The sequence below is a fragment of the Danio rerio genome, chromosome 21, assembly GCF_049306965.1.
Source record: "Danio rerio strain Tuebingen ecotype United States chromosome 21, GRCz12tu, whole genome shotgun sequence".
Lineage (NCBI taxonomy): Eukaryota > Metazoa > Chordata > Actinopteri > Cypriniformes > Danionidae > Danio > Danio rerio.
Genome location: NC_133196.1, coordinates 6,822,285 through 6,845,070, shown reverse-complemented (window position 1 = coordinate 6,845,070; position 22,786 = coordinate 6,822,285). Strand labels below are relative to the sequence as shown.

The 22,786-nt window shown below is 35.6% G+C and overlaps 1 protein-coding gene and 1 long non-coding RNA gene across 8 annotated transcripts in view; one reads left to right on the top strand and one right to left on the bottom strand.

Moving 5' to 3' along the window:
• Positions 1-22,786, top strand: part of LOC137488778 (uncharacterized) — a 385,094-nt gene that overhangs the window by 160,660 nt on the left and 201,648 nt on the right. For 5 of the 6 annotated variants that reach the window (XR_012397097.1, XR_012397099.1, XR_012397098.1 and 2 more), the window contains exon 1: positions 20,101-21,215. The exons of the other annotated variant lie outside the window; for it this stretch is intronic. This is a non-coding gene — a long non-coding RNA (uncharacterized lncRNA). Of the gene's footprint in view, positions 1-20,100; positions 21,216-22,786 lie in introns of those variants that run through there. 6 annotated transcript variants of the gene reach the window in all.
• Positions 6,389-21,172, bottom strand: stbd1 (starch binding domain 1). Of its 2 annotated transcripts, none has more exons than XM_001332437.8 (2): positions 20,824-21,172; positions 6,389-9,634 (listed from the first exon to the last, which is right to left on the bottom strand). In XM_001332437.8, exons 1-2 carry the CDS (start codon positions 21,086-21,088, stop codon positions 8,298-8,300), a joined length of 1,602 nt encoding a protein of 533 aa, XP_001332473.1. In that variant the 5' UTR covers positions 21,089-21,172; the 3' UTR covers positions 6,389-8,297. The 2 variants fall into 2 exon arrangements, with proteins under 2 accessions (XP_001332473.1, XP_005161545.1); XM_005161488.6 differs by having other exon boundaries at positions 6,389-9,631.

The window sequence follows — 22,786 nt, the reverse complement described above, 5'->3', positions numbered from 1 at the left end:
AAAAAGAAATTGACTTAACTTAAAATTGTAAGGCAACTTGCTGCACAATCTTTTTGAGTTTAACCCAAGTACAGTACATGACTCCTTTTTTTTGTGAATATAAATGACTTTTTAAACATAATGTTTATGCATTTTAATATGGTGTTGTACAAACACTAAAACCCTAAAATACCATAATTAAGAAGATTTACTACCTCTCTGTAGTAACAAAGAGTCAACTCTTTTTGTGTGTGTGTGTGTGTGTGTGTGTTTTAATGGTATTTTTGGGGGCTGAAAACACAAATGTTATAAAAACGTGGTTCAAAGTGTGGTAAAACAAATGATTTACAGGTCTGTGGAGCACTGGCAGTCTCATAAACGCTTAAAATTTGGAACATTGACATATACACAACAAATTGTCTGATAAAAAAAAAGAATACACTGTAAGGATACAGTGCTACAAAAAGTGCATTTGCTTTTAAAGATCCTTCAGATTCTTCTCAAACTTCTTCTCTGGACCTCATAAATGTTTCATGATTCCATCAGAGTCGCTGTCTGTTTGGGGCAAATAGTGCTGCAGCAGAATAAAGCTTAAATAAGCACCACGGTACAGCGTTGTCAGTGAAGAGGACATGATTCATTTCCCTTTGATTTTCATTAGGACAGCAGAGCTGGGTTTCTTATTACGGTGCTTTATCATATTGTCGGCACGTCAAGGACACCAAAAACCATTCACATCCAAACCAGAATGTCTGTTCAGACTTTTTCCAGCCAAGAAAGGCATATTGATTTTAGAACACACAGATAGTTCTGACAGTTGTGTACAAGCTTTGCAGTCAAAAATAGCTTCTTTAGATGATCTCTTTGACCTGTTCTGGGAAGATAAATACTTCGAAAAGGGATAATAGTGGGTCAGTTTCACAATTTCACAAACAGTGCTCATGACAATTTGTGTGAAGCTGTAATTTCATGCAAAAAATCCATTAATCTGAAAGTGATGGTATAGCATAATAGCATAGCCCTTTATACATTGTTTAACATTATATTCTAAGCAAAAAACATTGACTATCATACATTCATTTACCTTCATTTACAGAAGACACTCATGTCATATTTAACATGTCATATTTAAACAAAATACTATTATATATATATTATTATAATAATATTATATTATTAGTTAATGGATTTACTAACATGAACTAATCATGAACAACACATGTACAGCATTTATTCATCATAATTAAACATTTACTAATGCATTATTAACATCCAAGTCCATGCTTGTTAACATTAGTTAATGCACCATGAGTTAACATGAACTAATGAACCATATTGTAAAGTGTGACCATATATATATATATATATATATATATATATATATATATATATATATATATATATATATGAGCAATATCACACGAGCAGCTGTGTGCTATAGCTGTAGATCAGCACTGGTGAAAGGCGTGAGGCGCCCCACCAGTGCTGATACACAGCCATAGCACACTGCTACGAGTGTGATATTGCGTTTATACAACAGTTTGACGACACAATCTTGTACATAAAAAAGAAAATCAAACACAGTCTAAAACCCTTTTGTATTAGGAACTACTTTCTTCCGCCATTCATTCACATCTGCAGCGGACGTTAGTTACTAATTCACCAACGTCACTTTAGAGCTAGTATTTGAATAATTCTCTATAGCGTAATGTGAAGTGGCGCTTCTGGTGTGTGACCCTCTTAAGGTGATGAAAAAACAGCAAATTTTGCTCACATTTCAAGATTATAAGGCTGAAGGTGACATGAAATGCCGTCTGTCTACAGAGATTTCTCATCAGACTGCTGTTGTGTTTGCGATAAGGAGGGACAAGGCTGAATCCAGCTTCTTATTTGCAGCTTCTTAATGACTCTATCCGGTTCACCTTAAAAACCACAAGGCTTCCATTTTTCAGCTTTTAATTCGTGCACAAGAGAACACACTGAGCAAGGGCTTATTATTTGGTTCTGGCGCCATCTTGTGGATAGACAACGTCAACCATCTTTGGCCGCCAATGAGCTCTCAAAAATTGTAAATATTTTAAAGTAGGCACTACTCTTGCAAATAAACTGCATAGTTGCAATCTAAACTGTATTCTCGACTAAAAAAGCCTCAAAAGTATATTTTGTTGTCTAACCGCAGTAATATTTGTCAAACTGTAGTGTCTTCTTGTTGCTGGCTGTATGTGGGCGGAGTAATACACGAAGGGTAAAGAGGCTGTATGGATGCTGATTATACTTAAATACATCACGGCTATCAGCCAATCAGATTTGAGATCCAGACAGAACTGTTCTGTGGGCGCAAATGCCTTGTTGATGCCAGAGGTCAGAATTAGAAAATTCATTTAAATACAACTTTAATGACGTAATTATAATAAATGACTTTTTAAAGTAACTTAGCCAACATTGTTGTTTTTAACCTCCTGTAGGGCCTGAGTGTCTGCATACGTGGACAGCCCATTTTAGCTCTTAAGTGGCTATTTAAAATACTATGAATGTTTTATATTTTGTTACAGACACACAGTGTCATCCTACAACCATTTTGCACCATATGAAATGTCCCAAACCCTATTTTTAACTGTCTAAAATGGAAAAACATTTGTATTACAATTATTATTAAAAAACATTTTACTCTCTGACAGTTAAAACAATAAAAAAAAATTTTATGCATAAAAAAATCAGGAAAAGGTGTTTTATTTAAATTGGAACCACGAGTCCACATATATGGACATAATTTTTTTCTAAAAGTACATTATATCAAAAGATGATACTTGGGTTTTTATTCTAATTAGGTTCCAATAAGCCCAAATAGCAGAGAGAAATAAAAAATGCATGTAAAATACACCTAATTCCCCCCAATTCCCCCCCCCCAAATAAAAAAAAACCCCATTAAGTTTGAATAATTAGGCTATGAGATTTTACCCATTTGTCAACAATAAGTTTAATGATCTAAAACAACTTTAAACTTATTCATTTGTTATTTCATTAAAACTTAACATCATACTTGTTTAACCATTTACCTATCTAATGCATACATGTCAAAATTACATGACATATTAAAGACCACCTACTTTTGTAAGCTGTTTGGACAGAACTGTGTAGGTATAGTGTGTCCACAATCATACTGGAGTGATAGAAACACAATAAGTCTCTTTTTTTAATTACCTGACGTTAAAATTGGACCAAAATCCAAGTAATTATGAGGTGCAACATGACGTAGGAGTGCAATTTTTCCCGCCCACCGAATTGATTGACAGGTGCCATGTTACTATAAAATGTACGCATGTCCACAGAACATTTCTTTGCAAATAAACTGGTCTAAAAATAAGATCTCCAACTCTCTGTAATTTTTATAAGTTTTAGGTTTAAAATGTTTTTAAAACAGCATGTTTGTAATTAAGACAGTAAAATCGCTGTATTTCTTAACTGCTAAAATCAACAAGGTCGCGTGGTGTCCAAAAATGCGCATATACTGTGTATATATGTGTGTGTGTGTGTACTGCAAATGGCATTTGTGTGTGACTCATCGTTTCAGAAAGGCTTGGATAAACTCCACCACAAATACATCAAATAAACTTACTTGGTATATTTGAGCTGTATTTCAGCTTCGTCCAAGTCTGTCTCTATCACTGGCGGCTGTTTATCTTATGTAGAAGCAGATGCACATGGGAACGGTGGGCGGGGAGAAGCAGCTCATTTGCATTTAAAGCCACAGGCTACAAAAACAACTACACTGTACTCGGACACCATAATGGGCAGATTCTGGAGCCCATAATAAATAATCTGATGGATATTTTGAGCTGAGGCTTGTAAAAGGGGTAAAATAAATGCACTTAAATGTTAATCAATAATACCACAAGTTAAATATGAAACAGATACATTTTACACAGGACATAAGAATCACATTTATAATATAATCATTTATTTCATTGAATTTAGTCATTTGCAGAGTGACATTTACTGATTGAGTTAAACGTGTGTTTAAGCATCAGAAACAGTATCATACTTGATTTTCACAGGAACAAAACAACAAAAGTTGAAGCTATAATAAAACGTATTTAGTAAAAAGTGTAAGCAGCAAAGGTTATTCAATTTAAGGCAGTTGTTGTGAACGAATTTAAATAATTCATTGCTACCTAAACTAAAAAAAAGCATCAAATCTGCCACATGCATGCAGTTGACATCGATGTCGTCATTGCCATCCACTATAAATGATGTAACAGAATTAAAGGAGCAGCAGCTGTTTAGCTTGTGATATTGGGCTCTGTGCTGACAGTCCGGGCTGGGATTTGGGACCATTAAGCTGCTTTAATGCCAGCGTTTCCCATATTAGAGTCAGTATAAGATGCCAAAATGCGCAGAGAAAGTGTATTTTTGGCCTGCTCTTTTTTCCTGCATTGCTCAAGAGCATTCCTCATAGCACAGGCCTGAAAGATACTGTATGTGAACGTTAATGTTTGTAGCAGGTTAAGCTGAATATGTCAGACCGTTTCTCTTTCACATCTATTATTACAGACATGATGACGCTGTAGTTGAAATCTTGCTGGCATGTTAGTCAAAGTTGAAGTGCATAGATAGCAATCTGTTCTGAATAGGCCTGCCACAATAACTCATTTTTGTTGTGTGAAATATTGTCACAGAAATTCATGTGAAATTTGACAGTTTAAGAACATTTAATGCCATGTATTATTTAATGATTATACAACAGCAACATTTTTAGTTCTTAAAGAAATAGTTCAAATAAAAATGAAATTTACCCCATAATTTACTTTACTGCGTAAAATGTATGGAATAGTTGCCAGTTCATAAGCTGATGTAAAATTCATGGATCAGCCTTCTATCACCCCTTAGTGTAGTATGAGCTTTTGAAAGCTTCAAAATTAAAGTCACTATCCAACAGTATTAAACGACATGAAAGAGGCAGGACCACATTTAAAACTACTCCGGCTGTGTTTGTCTGACAGAAAAAAAGTGGATGAAAAGAGGATGACTTGAGGGTGAGTAAATTAAGGTGAAATTTTATTTTGGGGTGAACTATTCCTTTAAAGTTAAATAGGGTGCTTTCACACCTGTAGTACATTTCCTTTGGTCTAGACCAATGTGAAATATTATGACCCTGTCGGCACAATAGCCTAGTGGTTAGCGCGTTGACATTTCCGCTTCCTGTCTAAATACTGTCATATCCAATACAGGCAAAAAGGCCAAAAATAAATCTAAAAAAAAAAAAAAAAAATGATGATGACCCACTATTTTTCTGTCATTTTAGATTGTGTGTCATAAGTTTTGGTTTCCCATTTGGAAACGTTAAAACAGAACCATGCAGATTCAGAACACGTCCTCTCCAATCATTTGGTGTTCGTCCGTTTGGTGTGTTCACATGTAGCTTTTTGGTCCGGACGGAACTAGACGTGAGCTGATGTGAGATGAAACACAGTTGGGTTTCATCGGTGCTGGTTGTTTGGGGTCAACTTGGTGTGTCCCAGCACTCATACTATTGAATAGGCATGGGACGATAACAGTTTTCAAGGTACTGGATACCGCAGTTAGGAAAAGTCAAGGTTTTAAAACCACCAAATTTTTCTGTAATATCGTTCCTAAGGTATGTGTAAGATTTTTTATTTATTTATTTATTTATTTTTTTAGGACAGCAGTATATTCAGCAGAAAAGATCCAAAGATGCCATTCAAATGGTAAAGAAATATGTGTTTTAAAACAAATGAAGACAGCAGACGTCAATGATTAATTTGAATTATTTAGCCTGACATGTTTACTGCTCTAAAATATTTAAAATGTTTGTTAAAAGGGGAAAAGGTTTTTGTTTTTTACCCAGACATTTAAAAAGAATATATTTTAGAGCAGTAATCACTATACTGTGGTACCGTGAAACAGTGATATATTTTTCCAAGGTTATTATACCGTCAGAATCTTATATACCGGCCCATGCCTACTATTGAACAACACCCATTCTTGTCTTAGGACAATATTTGGATACATTTGTTTTCCGATCAATTTCAAATGTTGACTACTATATATTGCGTCACCAAAAGTGACTGAGGTCCATGTATTGCGCAATAAGTCAATATATTGAGACAGGCCTAGTCCTGAATAATGTTACATTCAGCTTGAGAGAGTTTTAAAGGTTTCTTCCTGGCAGAGTAATGCCATCATGCATGCTAAATATGTACAGCGAGACTGTATTTTGCATTCATGTCCGCATTTGAGCACTTGCATAGAGTGTGCTTTGAGCCTAAATTTAGATTAGTAGAGATCGTGAAAAGATCTGCATGATTGTTGCAACATTTATAGATTAAAATAACTGTTCACAGACATATTACATTCTGAAAATGGAGATATACAGTACAATACAAAAAGATGTTTTCAACTCCTGGAAGCATTAGGATGTTCTCTGGTACACGACAGACAAGACTTTTCTCAGTTTTGGTACAGTGCTGTTACAGGATTATAGTTGTACGGTCAGACACTTAAGAGTACAATTGGATATAATCAACACACATATCAATAATTGATGTAGAAAAGTGCATAATTGTAACGTTATAATCGTATTGCTATAGTAACAGTTTCAAAGCCTCATGCTTTATCGGAGTAATTAATTATTAATCAATAATATTACAATACAATCTTACATACTGAATTGTAATAATGCACTATGGATTATTATTGCTGTATAGAGCTGGAAGAATTTACTATGATAGGGCTGGACGATTTTGAAAAAGAAATTGAAAACATATTGAGGTTTGCTGTGCTTTTTTTAGGGCTGCATAATTTGGTGAGGGGTTATACACAGTTGAAGTCAGAATTATTAGCCCCCCCCCCTCTCTTTGAATTATTATTTTTTCTTTTTTAAATATTTCACAAATAATGTTTAACAGAGCAAGGAAATTTTCACCGTATGTCTGATAATATTTTTTCTTCTGGAGAAAATCTTATTTGTTTTATTTGGGATAGAATAAAAGCAGTTTTTAATTTTTTAAAAGCCATTTTCGAGTCAATATTATTAGCCCCTTTAAGCTATTTTTTTCAATAGTCTACAGAACAAACCATCGTTATACAATAATTTGGCTAATTACCCTATTCTACCTAGTAACCCTAATTAACCTAGTTAAGCCTTTAAATGTCACTTTAAGCTGTATAGAAGTGTCTTGAAAAAATTCTAGTAAAATATTATTTACTGTCATCATGGCAAAGATAAAATAAATCAGTTATTAGAGATGAGTTATTAAAACTATTACTGTATGTTTAGAAATGTGTTGAAAAAATTTCTCTGTTAAACAGAACTTGGAGAAAAAAAATAAACAGGAGGGCTAATAATTCATACTATAATACTTCAACTGTATACCAGCATAGATATATAATAATGACAGTAACAATAATATCAATAATAATAAAAAAAAAATTAATATTATATATATCAACATTTTGTCCAACTTTTGGCAAAATTTGGATTGTTCTTCTTCTTATTATTATTAAAAATATATATTACGTTAAAAATATTCCAAATTATATTCAAACACATAAATTATATTAAAAATTCAATAGAAAACACTACATTATTATTATTATTATATATACATCAACATTTTGTCCAACTTTTGGCCAAATTTGGATTGTTGTTCTTATTATTATTGTTAAAAATATATATTACATTAAAATATTCCAAATTATAATCATATACATAAATTATATTAAAAATCCAATAAAAACACTACTAAATAAGCAGGAAAGACTTATCGTACCGTACCAAATTCACTGAAAAATAAAAAGCAAGTCTTTCAGGAAAACAATATTTTTAATAATGTTTTGTTTCTTAAAACTGTAAAATGACAATTCTAATATTAATGGCTGCCTTAATTTCTGGATATTAGACAATCCCTGTTTTTGTGCATATAATCATACAATCAGTACTGTCATTGAAATCATTAATTCAGCCTCGATAAAGAAGTGGTAATGGCTTCTTGAAACGATTACCACTAGGGGGCGAAATGCAAAATGGTGGAAAATTGGCTTAAATTCTGACACTGTTTGTTCAAAACCCTCCAAAATATCATATGTGGTTAAATATCAAGCAATTTTTAATAGATGATGTAATACGTATATTTTCATGAATTTTGGTAACCAAATTGTGTTTAACAGAATAATAAACTCATATAAATTTGACAATTTAAGGGTAAGTAAATAATAAGTACTTAATAATTGTTTTGGCAAACCATCTCGCAATTTTGTGATTAATCGTGCAGCCCTAAAAAAAAAAGTCACCTCTGAGTTCAGCAACATCCCCAGCATTTCTCAAGAAAGACTTCTTCATCTTGGCTTGTCAAGCACAGATAGCGGTTCCCACACTCCTCCCAGCGAGAGATTCGTCCATCTTCCACCAGGACGAACTTCCACTCCACCTGGCTCTCCACAGGAAGGCTGACGGTGTTTGCCCAGAACCCGTCTTTGGCTCTTTGTAGTGGAATAAAACTCTCCCAGGCCCCCAGTTCCTGTAGGCTCCCAGTCACAGCCACCAGCTGGAGCGCAGAGTGTGTGATGTAGTGAATCCTGAAGGTCACACTAACCGTTTGCGCTAAAGGTGGAACGGTTGCTACTCTTTTATTGGCCAGCTCCTCCTCATCTTTGGCTAAATCAGCTTTGGGTTTGCCTTCTTCATTAATGCTTGCATTTGGTGTAAGCCAAGGACGATCTTTAAACTCTGGCGCGCCTACGTTTAACCACTCGTTATTGTCCATGATGGCGTCCATGATGCTAATCTGATTCTTCTCATGTTTCACTTCCACCGTTGCGCCTTCTTCATTGGCTTTCTTCTCTTGTGAGAGACTCATTTGCGTCGAAGACACACCAATGAAGGTATTATCAGTTTGGAAACCCAAGTAGTTTTGGAAATCAAACCTGCTACAGTGATTGACCATGGTCTCCACAGTTGGAGTGAAAGTGTCTGTTGCGTAGCTTCCAATTGGAAACCATGGCTGGCCTTTCATTCTCTCCATCTTCTTATCACAACAACAGCAATCAAAGTTATTCGTCCGTGCAAAGCGCCAGTCGTGATGATCTTCAAACTTCTTGCATGCTTCCTCTGCTGTCTTGATGTCTTCCTCTAAGTGATTCTTACTGGGTTTGTGGTCCACCGATTGGCATGAAGAAGAATTGTGCAGAGTATCTTGGCGTCTTTGATAAACAATATCCTGAGCGCTTTCGGTTTCAGATGGCTCATCTGTGTCTAAACTCTGTCCTCCTTCCGGTTTGTCAAGAAATTCCTCAGTTTTCTCAATCTGGCAGTCTAACTGCGTCAAACGTACACAAGCATCCGCCACAACCTCACATCCACCATCATCATTCTCCTTTAGCCGAATATGATCTTCCTCACACTCTGTGTTTTCATCAGGATCTATTTCCATGCACGGATCAAAATCAGAATCTGTTTTGTCTCCCATTTCAGGTTCCAGGTCTGTTAGAAGCTCATCTGTAATCTCCTCCAAATCCTTAAGAGTGCTTTCATTCAGGTCTTTCTCTGCTGCCTCAGTAGGAAGAGGTATATTGTTGGTGGCTGACGAATAACTGGATTCACTGCGGTGCTTTTTCTGCTTTGCATCTTGACATTCTGCTAAAAGAGAACGAAAATGCATTAGCCGCCCGCGTCACAAGCGCTTCAGGTGATCAAACATTAATATGGGAACTCTATGAGCAGTAAACATACAGTAGTCTTGTCTCTTGATCCCTTTTTTTCATCTGAAAATATTATTTGTACATTACATTTTTGTCAATTTATTGTTATAATTATATAGTATATAATATATAGTATATATTTGTTTATACAAGAGTTCTGTCTGGTTCTCGAATTTGATTGGCTGATAGCTTTGAGATGTTAATTTGATATCAGCATTCGTACAGCCTCTTCATCCTTCTGTATTACTCCACTCATGAGTGGCAAGCAGAGAACTACAGTTTGACAAATATTGCAGCTGTTGGACAATATAATGTACTTTTGAGGCTTTTTTTAGCCAAGTATGCAGTTGTTTAAATTGTAACTATTCAGTTTATTTATAAGGATAGTGCATATTTTAAATATTCATATTTTGGAGATTCAGCCAAGCGGCAACCTCCCGCTCTCCCTCAGGAAGCCAATACGGAAGTAACTAAAATTGCAATTCATCCGAAATTCCGCTAGTCCTGGCCGCTCCTGGCTCCAAAACAGAGCAAATTTCAATTGAGCCCACTGTTAGAATGGCCAACTTACAGCAGAAAAAAAGGTGTTTACAGCCTGGTACAAAAAAAGATTTTGGTTAATACAGCTAATATTACCCTTCATGACAACTGTGAGGGGGGTGAATTTTTTTTAGAACTCATCCGTTTCCTTTATATTAAGTTATATTAAGTTTGCGTAATTAAGGGCGTGGCCACTTGAGTGACAGCTAGGTCTCGTTGGTTGCCGTCACTTCACCTCAGCTGAATCCTGCAGATTAGCCACTGAACTCGGCATATTCATCGTATTTCTGTGTTGTTTTATGTGGCTTTACACAGTCAACTGCCTTTTGGACTTGTTTCCTATAATTATTTGATGGAATGTCATGCTGAGTGAACTAAATTGTGCTCACAAACCATTCATGTGGCCTCCGTTTCCCATGTGAGTAAAGTTATATACTTATATACCATCTCTATACATGTATTTGTTTTATTTAAGATCATTTATCGTTTATATTTATATTTAGAGCTGTAATGCACTCCAGAATCTGTCAGATTGATTAGCTGTAGGCTCTAGAACAGTCATCTGAAGCGTTGTCATACAGTGTTATGCTGGATTTTATCAATAGTCTTACAGTAACTAACACAGACTATATCTGAAGTGTTTGTAAGTAATTCGCGTTTTCTTCCTGTTGAAAAACGTCATAAGAACAATGTTTAGTGGCTCAATGTATTACAGCAGTGTTTTTAAAAGTCTAAACACTTTATTGATATAGTGTACAACCAAGCACATGTGGTCAGAACACAAACGAGTCACAGGTGATAAAGTATTAAGCATTTCTCCCAAGGTAAAGTGTGTCTGAACCAGGTCCAAGCTAAATGCTAGCAGGTGTCTGTAGCTCCGCTCACTCTCCGCCTCTTTGCCCTTGTTTGGTATCTCGCCGTGGGTGTGATGACGCGTGACCAAAATGGCGACGGTTGGCCGCGCCTACTTGTGGCTTCTTTTGCGCTCTTCAGAAACCTATGGGTGACGTCACGGATACTACGTCCATATATTTTACAGTCTATGGATTCAGCGCATTGATGGCCTGTCATACTGAGCAGAGCAAAGACGGTTAATGTTCTGCCACAAGGTGGCGACTAGTACAGCATAATAAGTCCTTAAAGGAGAAAAACAGCCCATTTTTTATTGTTTGTGTTAAACTACAGCTAAACAAATCATTACAGAACAGGTAAGGGACATTCTAAGTTGATCTCTCTTGTATTTCGTAGCGCTGTATTTATAGTGGTAGTGTTTGCTAACAAAAGTAACGGTTTCTGCTGTTCTGGCGTCAGCTGCAGATGTGAAGGAATGGCGAAAGAAAAAAACGCGCTTGTGGTTTTTTTAGTTACTTCTTTGGTATGGTGCGTTAATCAAGAAGGTAATGATTCGCACTCAATTGCTTCGTACTGTTTTTATTTTTACTTTCACTTACATTTTACAGGTGATAACAGACAAACAGACGTTTCGGCACAAAGCTTTCCTCAGTGTGTGACACAATTCTCTAACTCCACCCTTATTCCATAGTCAATCACAATGTGCAATTAGTTAAACTGTCACTCTCATTTCATTATCCATTAATCACACAATAACTTATAATCTTCACAGCAATGACAATAAACAATCTTCCCATTTCCGACCTCACTCTACAGAGATAAAGTGTATCAACTATTATCATTAATCAGGTGTACATCCATACAATAAAATTCTAACAGTTGACATTAAAAGTTTTCTACATTTGACAATTACCCAAAGATTAAAATCGTCTGTTTGTCTGTTATCACCCGTAAAATGTAAGAAAAAGTAAAAATAAAAACAGTACGAAGCAATTGAGTGCGAATCATTACCTTCTTTTGAATAATAGAAAGAAAGTAGTTCCTCTTACAAAAGTGTTTTTGAGACTGTGTTTGATTTTCTTTTTCATATACACTATTATGCCATTGAACTGTTGTATGAACACAATATTACACTCATAGCAGTGTGATGTGGCTGTATATTGTTACTGGTGGGATACTAACAGCCCATTCACATGGGGCGTCAGCTCAACTGGGACTTTCTCAACTTTTCAAGCGAAGACGGAATCGTCAGCTAATCAGATCGCTGTATGCAAATACACCAGCTCAGACAGTAGCAGATTGCTGACTAATTTTTTATTGGCTGATGCTGCTATGACGATCACGTCAGCCCCAACTTTCACACCGGCTTCTGTCAAGCTTTGACGCTGAAGTGCCGTGCGAATGCACAGTTACGCACTCAGCCTGTGGCCTTGAGTCAAACGTACTCCTCCCACCAGTGCCGATATACAGCCATATCGCACTGCTATGAGTGTAATATTGCGCTTATATATTATGTAGTGTCATTGTATCTAAATCTGTATCTAAATCAGTTTTATTGTGTTTATTGTTCATTTTATTACTATATTTGTAATGTGAAAAACGGTTGGTTTACCAGGAAAGTGCATTTCACTGTTTTTAATCTAAATATAACCTACAGCTGAAGTTACTCTACTGTGGTATCTGGCACAATGTCTATTCATCTATTATTATAAAGTTGAAAAGTCAGAATTATTAGCCCCCTTGATTTATTTTTTTTCTTTTTTAAATATTTCCCAAATGATGTTTAACAGAGCAAGGAAATTTCCACAGTATGTCTGATAATATTTTTTCTTCGGAAGAAAGTCTTATTTGTTTTATTTCAGCTAGAATAAAAGCAGATTTTAATATTTAAAAAAAAAACATTCTAAGGTCAAAATTATTGGACTTTTTAAGCTACTTTTTTCCCGATAGTCTACAGAACAAACCATTGTTTTTCAATAACTTGCCTAATTACCCTAACCTGCCTAGTTAATCTAATTAATCTAGTTAAGCCTTTAAATTGCCTTTTAAGCTGTATAGAAGTGTCTTGAAAAATATCTAGTCAAATATTATTTACTGTCATCATGGCAAAGTTAAAATAAATCAGTTATTAGAAATGAGTTATTAAAACTATTATGTTTAGAAATGTATTGAAAAAAAATCTCTCTCTTTAACAGAAATTGGGGGAAAAATAAACAGGGGGATAATAATTCAGACTTCAACTGTATCAACAAAACATAATCAGTAACTGAGTAGGAATGCATCCAAAAATGTGTAAAGTCACTGAGCACTGAAAACAACCATGTTCAGAACAGTGGCCTTGAGCTTGTGACTTACTATACACAAACTAATCAACTAATTGGCTTTGTAGAATGAATTGCTAGTGCTTACGAGGCAGGAAAGCGCTAGTCTTTAAGTTTATGTTTCCGCTTTTGGCTCTATGAAATGAAATGCGGTATTAGAGCTGCCTTCAACTTTAGTACTGTCACGACATTGGCATCATCTTGTATTCTGGCGGCTGAACAAGAGTCACTGTCAGTTATTTTTTTGACCTTCAAACAGCACGCACAAAAACAGGAATAGAATCGCCAGTAGGACCATATTAGGCGTTTTTATACTGCATATGCACAAGCTTTTTAATGTTTCAATTTTATAGGGTGACAAAGAAATATATCAGGGTTTCTGCAGGTTTCATCAAGTCAAATTTAAGCCTTTTTAGGAGCCTTTTAAGACCATTATGAATGAGATTTTAGACTTACACGAGGCTAAACACTAAGGATTTTTAGCAATGGCCTGGTTGGACCAATAGAATTGAAAAAAAAAAATTTTTAACCTCATATTTTGATGTGTCAAAACAACTCTAGTTGTATAGACTTTTTTTCAACATGATTTTTTTTTATTTTTCTAAATAACAAGTTTGACATTGTTAATATTTAATATGAAGAAAACTACACAAATAATCAAAAAATATATATTTGTTTGCTTTTGGTCCGAATTAACTCTTCAACTCCTATTCAACCTAAATCGTTCCTGTTATAAACCTTAAGTTTCGTGCCAGTTATAAATATTATGTTCACTTTTCAACTTTATTCTGTAAATAGTTTTTGTGTAAATTGAAGATTACATAAAGTGATATATTGCTGTAATGATCATGAGGAATTGTGTTTTTAGTTTTTCTTTTTAGATAATTTATTTTTTTAAAAATTGCTGTAAAATATCTAACAGCTGTTGTGGAATAAACATTTCCTTGCAATAAAAAACTAAATATAAATATAAACACTATATATATATATATTTAGTAGGATTGTTGGTGACATTACTTCGACCACATTTAAAATTAAGACCTGTATAAAAATTCCTTAAGACATTCAACACAATATTTCTGTGAATTTAAGCCTTTTCAAGGTCTAAAATGTTGTTTTGTTTGTTTTAAGACCTAGCAGACACCCTGAAAATAAAGAGTATTATGTTTCATTCCTTCAGTCATTTACGGCTTAGTTTCTTTTATTAATCTGGGGTCGCCACAGCGGAATGAACTGCCAACTCATCCAGCACATGTTTTACGCAGCGGATGCCCTTCCAGCTGCAACCCATCTGAACCACCCATTCACACTCATATACTACTGACAATTTAGCTTACCCATTTCACCTATCCCGCATGTGTTTGGAATGTGGGGGAAACCGGAGCACCCGGACGAAACTCACGCAAACGCAGGGAGGACATGCAAACTCCACACAGAAACACTAACTGACCCAGCCGAGACTCGAACCAGCGACCTTGCTGTGAGACGACAGCACTACCTACTGTGCCACTGCAATCATGTTTCAATACAATAATAAAAAGACTAATCACAATTGATTAAAAAAGCTAAAAAAAAAAAAGATTTTTTAGCTGAATGAACAGATTTATATTTTTGAAACAAGGCGTAGCAATGCTAGTGTAGATTTTAAAGGGGACCTATTATACCCATTTTTACAAGATGTAAAATAACTCTCTGATGTCCCTAGAGTGGGTATGTGAAGTTTCAGCTCAAAATACCCCACACATAATGTTTTATAACTCTTTAAAGGGCCATGAAACCCCCTCGTTTTTAGCAGGGTGTTTTCACACCTCTACTGTAGAAAAAGTCAGAAAAGTGGGCGTGTCCAGCTCTGTTTAGGGGGGAGTGTCGGAGGAAGAAAAGTGGGATGGTGTGGGAGTGTCTATTTGGGCAAGCGCGAGGTTCAGAGTCAAAATACACACACACACACACACACACACACACACACACACACACACACACACACACACACACACACACACACACACAGTAGAAAGTGATGGTGTTTAACCTACATGGACATCTGTAGTCGAATTATTTGCCAAATTATTAAATGGTGGACTTTAACTGCAGTTTGACTCTTTCAATCAGGGAATTCATTCATGTCCCTCGCGACAAACGAGATATTTGATTCAAGGATCTGCTCTAAGCGTGTATTTTTCCTGCAATGTTTGATACCCCACAGCGAATGAGAGAAAAAAACCCTCCGCATTTCCCGGAAACTTAGATGCACACAGCAAGTAGTGTCAGAAAGCCGCGTGTGTTATTCCGGTCACTAAATGCGGTAGAAACCCTACACAAGGTTAAAGTTTGGTTGTGGTGCTAACATGTTTACACTCTGTGCAATAGTTTGTTAGATACGAGTAAACTGAATAAACAAAGAGCGCTGGTCGCTCACTTACCAAATCTGTAGAGACAGGACAATCACCAGCAACTAGAGCCGCGTCTTTATTAAGAGAATACTACAAGCGAATCCGGATCTCAGCGTTTGCAGATGAGAACAGGTCTCAGGTAAACAATAATCCTCCTTAGACTCGTAAGTTATTGTTGTCGAGCGTCGCGTACACTGTTAATCCACACGTGACTCTGAGCTCTCACAGAGAGAAAATGAAAACGAAACTTAACGGCAGCAAACTATAAAAGCAACACTTCACGCTTGTTTTGCCAATACAATGTGGCGTCTCTGCCGTCTAAACACTGTGACTAATGAATATTAATGAAGTTGCACAATAGAGCGCGCTGATTGGTTTGAACCAAGCCTTACTAATGCATTAATGCATCACACTGTAAGACGTAATAGGACACACTCTGGCACAGACGCCCAGTCTGCACGCTGGAATACAACGCTATTATGTCATGACCGTGACGCAGCTTCAAAAATTCGTTTCAAACCGGAAGTACTAATTTGCTTGAAATAACGCAAAAACAACCAATTTACACTTTTTAGTGAAATATAGGTGTCTTAATAGTGTTTTTAGCAGTGTGGGACACATATACGACTGTCAACAGCTCAAAAAATGTGTTTTGGTGTTTCGTGACCCTTTAAAACCATTGTCATTTTGGTGATAGTCGCTTTAAATTTAGATTGTGCTCCTTTCAAAAGAGGGCGGAGCTGCAAATGCCTGTGTCTGCATAGTGGCAAATTCAAAAAAAGACTAACGTCATATGCTAATAAAGGAGAGATCTTCACTAATGGGCAGGCTTTTCCCCATTTGATGACACCTAAAGGGAGAATGTCAATCAAAGTGTTTCTAAGAAAGAAAAAAAAAACAGAGTAGTCCTTGCAATAACGCGGTTCACCTTTCGCAATTTCACAGTTTCAGTTTTTTTTAAGTTAAATTCGACATGCGTTTTTTTTTTTTTTTTTTTTTTACAGCACATTGTGTTCTGTGACCTTATCAGTGCATTGTGTTTTGCATTCTGATTGGCTGTAGACCATTGTCAATCAGTCTACACTGTAATAAAATGCTGGTTTCCACACAATACTTGTTGTCCCAACTCAAATCGATTAAGTTAACTTATTCATTTTTTACAAATTTAAGTGGATTGAACATAAAACAATTAAGTTGTCCTAAAAAAACTGTACAATTGTGTTGTTTCAACTCCTTTTAGATCAGTAGTTTGAAGAAGCAGCAAAAGTCTTTTTTTTGAGTGTACGCCTTGCCTGGTCTCCTGTACCGTGCAGAATGCGTTTAGCTTGCCAAATTCACATAAAAGTCAGACTTGTGGACATGCTAAAGAAAGATAGAAGTTACTTTGCTTCAGGGCACGATTATGTAATAAAAAAATTTTGGTTCGTTACATAAAGGAGGAGGAAAATAACGTAAGTGTTGAAAAAAACTAAAGTGTGAAAATGTTAATGCCTGTGTGAGAAAAGTGTATTGTGGGGGTTTTTACAGCCTTAAAACATCTAAAATAATTGAAAAAAATAAAGCTGACTACTTTGAGGATTTCACCTGTTGTGGGTTATTTTGAGAGCGTAACTCCCATGATTAAGGCCCCGTTTACACTAGTGCGTTTTAGTTTTAAAACGGCGTTGTAGAATGAAAACGATCCGCGTCCACACTCGCGTTTTGCCCAGCGTTTCTGAACAGCTCTCCGTCCACACCAAAACGCTGAAAACGCACATCACGTGACCACACACACACACTCGGGCAAGCGCTCCAGCATTTCTACCCAGATGAGAGCTCTGCTTGTCGGACTGCTCATCACGCATCTCCCGCTGGATCTAATCTCACTATATTTGCTAAACGTGATATTTCATTCATGTTGTTGTCTTTATCTAACGACATATTCCCTGACTTTGGTCATTGGAATCTATTAAGTTACTTGTTCACGGGTAACATGTTTTGGTTAAGCGCAAAGATAAGTTAATGATTAATCCAGGTACATTGACTGATCGCTCGTCTTTATTTCCTACAATGTATAAACTTATTGTATGCTATACTTTTATAATTATCGATTATTAAAACTGATATTCAGCAAAAGAGAGGGTGCGTTTCGTATTTTCACTGAAAGGAGGCATCTGTTATCGGCTCCGTTTTGTTATAAATATGCACACAGTGAAGATGACGCTCATATTTGCAGCACGGCGCCTCAACATTTCTGCTGTCTGTTAAGTTGTTAATATTAAAAAGAAAATAGGCAGTTCCTTATATCATGTTTACATTTTATTGTTGAGAAAGTGAAACAACGTAGCCAAGGTGATGTGAATGAAGTTATAAAGTACACTGTTCCCTTTGAAGATTACCCGTGTCCCCGGTTTTCCATATCAAACTGAGAAGGGGGAGACTGCAGCCTTGATCAAACTTGCGAAGTCTGAACTTACAAGAAGAGGATGCGAGACTGAACTGTGTGTGGGCTACTTAATATTGAGGAAAAGCCCCAATCAGATAGGCGAACGTTTGCAGCCCCGCCTCCGTTTTCAGATGTCTCCGTCTTTCCCCATCCACACTGAGACGGAGCTGCACCGTTTTAGAATGAAAACGGCCTCTCCAGCGTTTTCAAAAAGCTCCGTTTTCGGCGCTCGAGAACTCCGGCGTAGTGTGGACGGATGGCGTAACCGTAGCAAAACTTATGCGTTTTCAAACTAAAACGCACTAGTGTAAACGGGGCCTAAGGAGGGACCACTGAATGTATTTTTTCACCACTGGAGGCTGGTTATATTCACAGATTGTTGCCACAACTGTGTTAAAATCCCTTATAAAAGTGATTTAGCATAATATGCCCCCTTTAATGAACATGTTTATTTTAATTATTATTAAATATATATATATATATATATATATATATATATATATATATATATATATGAAAAATTTTAGATTAGGCCTTTTTTAAATAATATACACACACAATTTGGTTCTTCAGCAGTTCTTTAGTTGATGTACTATTTCAAGGGTGTATAATTGGCTTGGACGGATGTCCATACAAATAATTTAATCAACCTAATAAAATAATGCTCCATCAGCCCTTAGTAACCTACATGTGCACAAAGTCAAGTTCGCTACGAGTTCACTGTAATATTAATCAAGGCAGTGCAATTTATTCAGTAAATTTGAGTAAATCAAAGTTTTGATTTTGACTTCCATACGAAAAACAAATTGGAATGAAACCGTTACATTGCATCTTACACTTCTCTAAATTTCTCTACATTCACACCTCCTCTAAGCCCGATTGCAGTAAAATCATTTAAATTTACTTTTGCAGCATGTACCGTGATTGTTATATGTATTAAGTGTTTATTTTATATTATTAAGTACTTTATTCATGTTTTTAAAAGTCCAAAAAAGAAAAAAAGCAAAATGAATGCGCTCTAGAGATGTATGTTCCCACCAGTGTCAAGAGTGAATCTACGCCCTTCTACTATTTATTTATAAGTGGTTCTTTTGATCGTTAATTATAGGAAGACCAATTTCAATGCTATTCTAACACAAGTAATGGTTCTTAAGTTGTTCTTTGGTGCAGATAAGGTGCGACATATCACCATCACCAAAGATATAGGTGCTATGTATCCCTAGGCCTGTAACCAGGAGGGGGGTTCAAGTGGTTCGAAAGACCAACCCCTTATTGACAAAGGCCCAGAATTTGTCCCAAACATGAGCTCATTTGTCCTATTTTGGCTTTTCATAAATAACCCATCAAAAAAGGCTTTAAGATGAAGTGGAATCCCGCGTTGGCTGTCGCTTTAGTGTTCGACCTCAGCTAATCAGTTTTGGCCAATGCAGACAATTATTTTCATGAGTCCAACATCTAGCTGTGCAAGAAAACATAGCCTACAATCTGACGCAAGTGAAGTCATCTTTCGCAACTGTATTGTTTTAAAATAGAAAAAAAAAGTATTTTTACAAGTACATTTTATTTAAAATCTTGGATCTCATTCTTGAAACAAAAAAGATCAATAAAAATTTTAAATAAAAGCGACCAATATAAAAATTATTTTGGCTATTATTGTTATCCCTGAATTTTTAAATTAACCTTTTTTGTTTATGATGACCATAGAATCTATTTCAGCTTACATAGTGCTTAAAATGTCACTATTTAAATCACATAATTAAATAGCCTAAATGAGGTAAAAAAAAAAAAAAAAAGTCCACTTCTTTCATGAGGCTGGCTACAGGTCTGCCTTAATATTAGTTCCCTTATAAATACGAGCCAACAGATCCATTTTTTTGTGCTATATTTTATTTACCACCATTTTTAGAGTATAAAATCCTCTTTTCTTCCAGAGTTGAGCTTGATCTAAATTTAGTGACTAAGGTAAAGTTGGTTCTATCGCACATTCAGACTTTCTCTTTAATAATATACTTTCAGAAATTGATTATTTGAGAATTCGAAATAGGATAATCATATTAGTAGCCAATATCTATCAAAGTGGCATTGTTCACAGTCAAGTAAATAGTGCTAATGTTGTTTTGAAGTCTTTCGTGCAATTTCAAAGTATTTAAAGTAGCGTAGTAACCAAAATAGAGAAGCGAAAGTGAATAAATCTGCGAATATAAAACAACTTTACCTCAATAATTTAGCGCTAAAATGACCATAAACGCGAGGAAAATAAAAGAATAATATAATTAACATTTATAGCCTTTTTATATAACCCAATTTGGGCCCCTGAAATTAATGTCGTCGTTTTCAAGAATGATTAATATGCAGAAAACATTTCTGATTGGCTAAGTTTTCTGACAGGACGAAACAGCGCGGGCCGCTCACTGAACACACAATTTTCCGTTAACGGCCGTTACACACAGACATGGGTTAACGTTAATTCTCAAAACAAACTATTAGACAACCTGACAGGCTATATGACTAGGGAACAATTAATGTGGGGTATTTAAAAGAAAGTCAGCTATCATTTTGTGTAGCTCACCACGCTTCAACAATTGTCCGTGTGCTTTACCTGTTGACTCGGTAGGTCGATCATCCTTCTCTGTTCTCCTCCTCCGAACCGCGCTTTCTTCTCCAGTTGCCACCGTCGTTTCTTTGCCGTTAATCTCGTCCGTCTTCCCGCGCTGACCTCTAAAGGATCTGTAAATGAAGAAAGCGGCGCACACCGACAGCATGGCAATGATCCCAACGGCGACCACCGAGCCGAATCCGCCGACCGCGTCCAGCAGCGACTGAATATCGCGGCCGTCCAGAGCGATCGGTTGGCTTTTCTTCATGTCGGTGCTGCGGGTGAACGGATTCAGCAGAGAGAAGTATCAGTAACGGGTGATCACTTCATTCTCAGCGCCGCGGGACAAATGACCCTCTGATGCGGCAGGAGATGAAAAGAAACCCTGCAATCAGGTGTGCACGCCGCCGATAGGCTCTCCCTCTCTCTCTCTCTCTCTCTCTCTCTCTCTCTCTTTCTCTCCCCCCCCCCCTTTCACTTTATTGGCATGACATCCATGGGTAGGGTATATGAGCAAAGCATAGCAGAAAAACAACTAGCATAAATAATAACAATAATAATCATACCAATAAATATTAAATAATAACTATATATATATATATATATATATATATATATATATATATATATATATATATATATATATATATATATATATATATATATATATATATATGTGTGTGTGTTTGTATGTGTATGTATGTGTATGTATATATATATATATATATATATATATATATATATATATATATATATATATATATATATATATATATATAGTTGTTTTTTATTATGTATTGTTATAATTATTATTGTTATTATTTATGTTAGTTGTTTTTTCTGCTATGCATAATTGCAGCATAATTGTTTAGTTCATTCCACTTTAATATATAAAAAACAATTAAGTTAACTTAACCAATTTGTGTTGGGACAACATGAAAGAATTTTGTGCCACCCAGCATTTTTACAGTGCATTTTGCTGAAAATTCACTTTGTACTTTGTTTTTACAGTTTGCTGGATTATTTTTATTTTAACTTTTTACATTTTTCAGTATATTCTTAAGTTTTTGTTCATTTATTTATACATTGCACTTAAAAATTACACTTGTTTTATACAAGGAATGCTTTTAATAACAATCGAATTACTGACAATTTCAGCAATGTTGCTGCAAAAAGTAAGGCTCATTCAGAGACACATAAACACTCCCGTTCTGTGATTGTATCACGCTCAGTGCTGATGATATTGTGTGTCTTTGCTCAGAACAAGACGGAGTCAAAGTTTAGTTATTGATTAGATGTGAAACTCACTCTAGATCTGAATAGAGCAGCATAAAAATATCTGATAACCTCCCAGTTGATTACACTGTATTTTGGGGGATTTGATTAAATCCTAAAAGAAACAGTTGTGATATGTTAAAGGGCCTGAGGTGATTAGTTTAGTAAAAGATGTGTTCCTATTATTGTCATGCCATAGATTTGTAAAACGGACACTTTAGGGAATCAGTGACTGTATTTGTAGATATCTAGTTTTGCTGATTTGTATGAATGAATCTCATCAATTAACATTGTTAGATACATTTTATATTTTAGGCACAAACTCCTCTCTGCACAATGATAAAATAATGTTTTAAAAATAATCAAACATATCAACCAAAAATTGCTAAATCCAGTAATATTTTCATTGAGGTACAGATATCAAAGGCGTTAGTTTGGTATGAAGTATCTGCTGCCACCTGCTGATAAATGAAGCATGAATCTGAATTTTTTTGCATGATTACAAACTTGATTTCTCAGAACATGGGGTCTCTAAATCAACAGATTTAGTGAATAGAAATGCTTATTTTGTATGAAAAAGATAAATTTTGTGTACTATATATTTACAATAATTGAACTGCTATCAACCAATAAAAATGTATATTCATAATTTAATTTTTAGTAGTGTGACAGTAAAACTTTTGCATTTCAA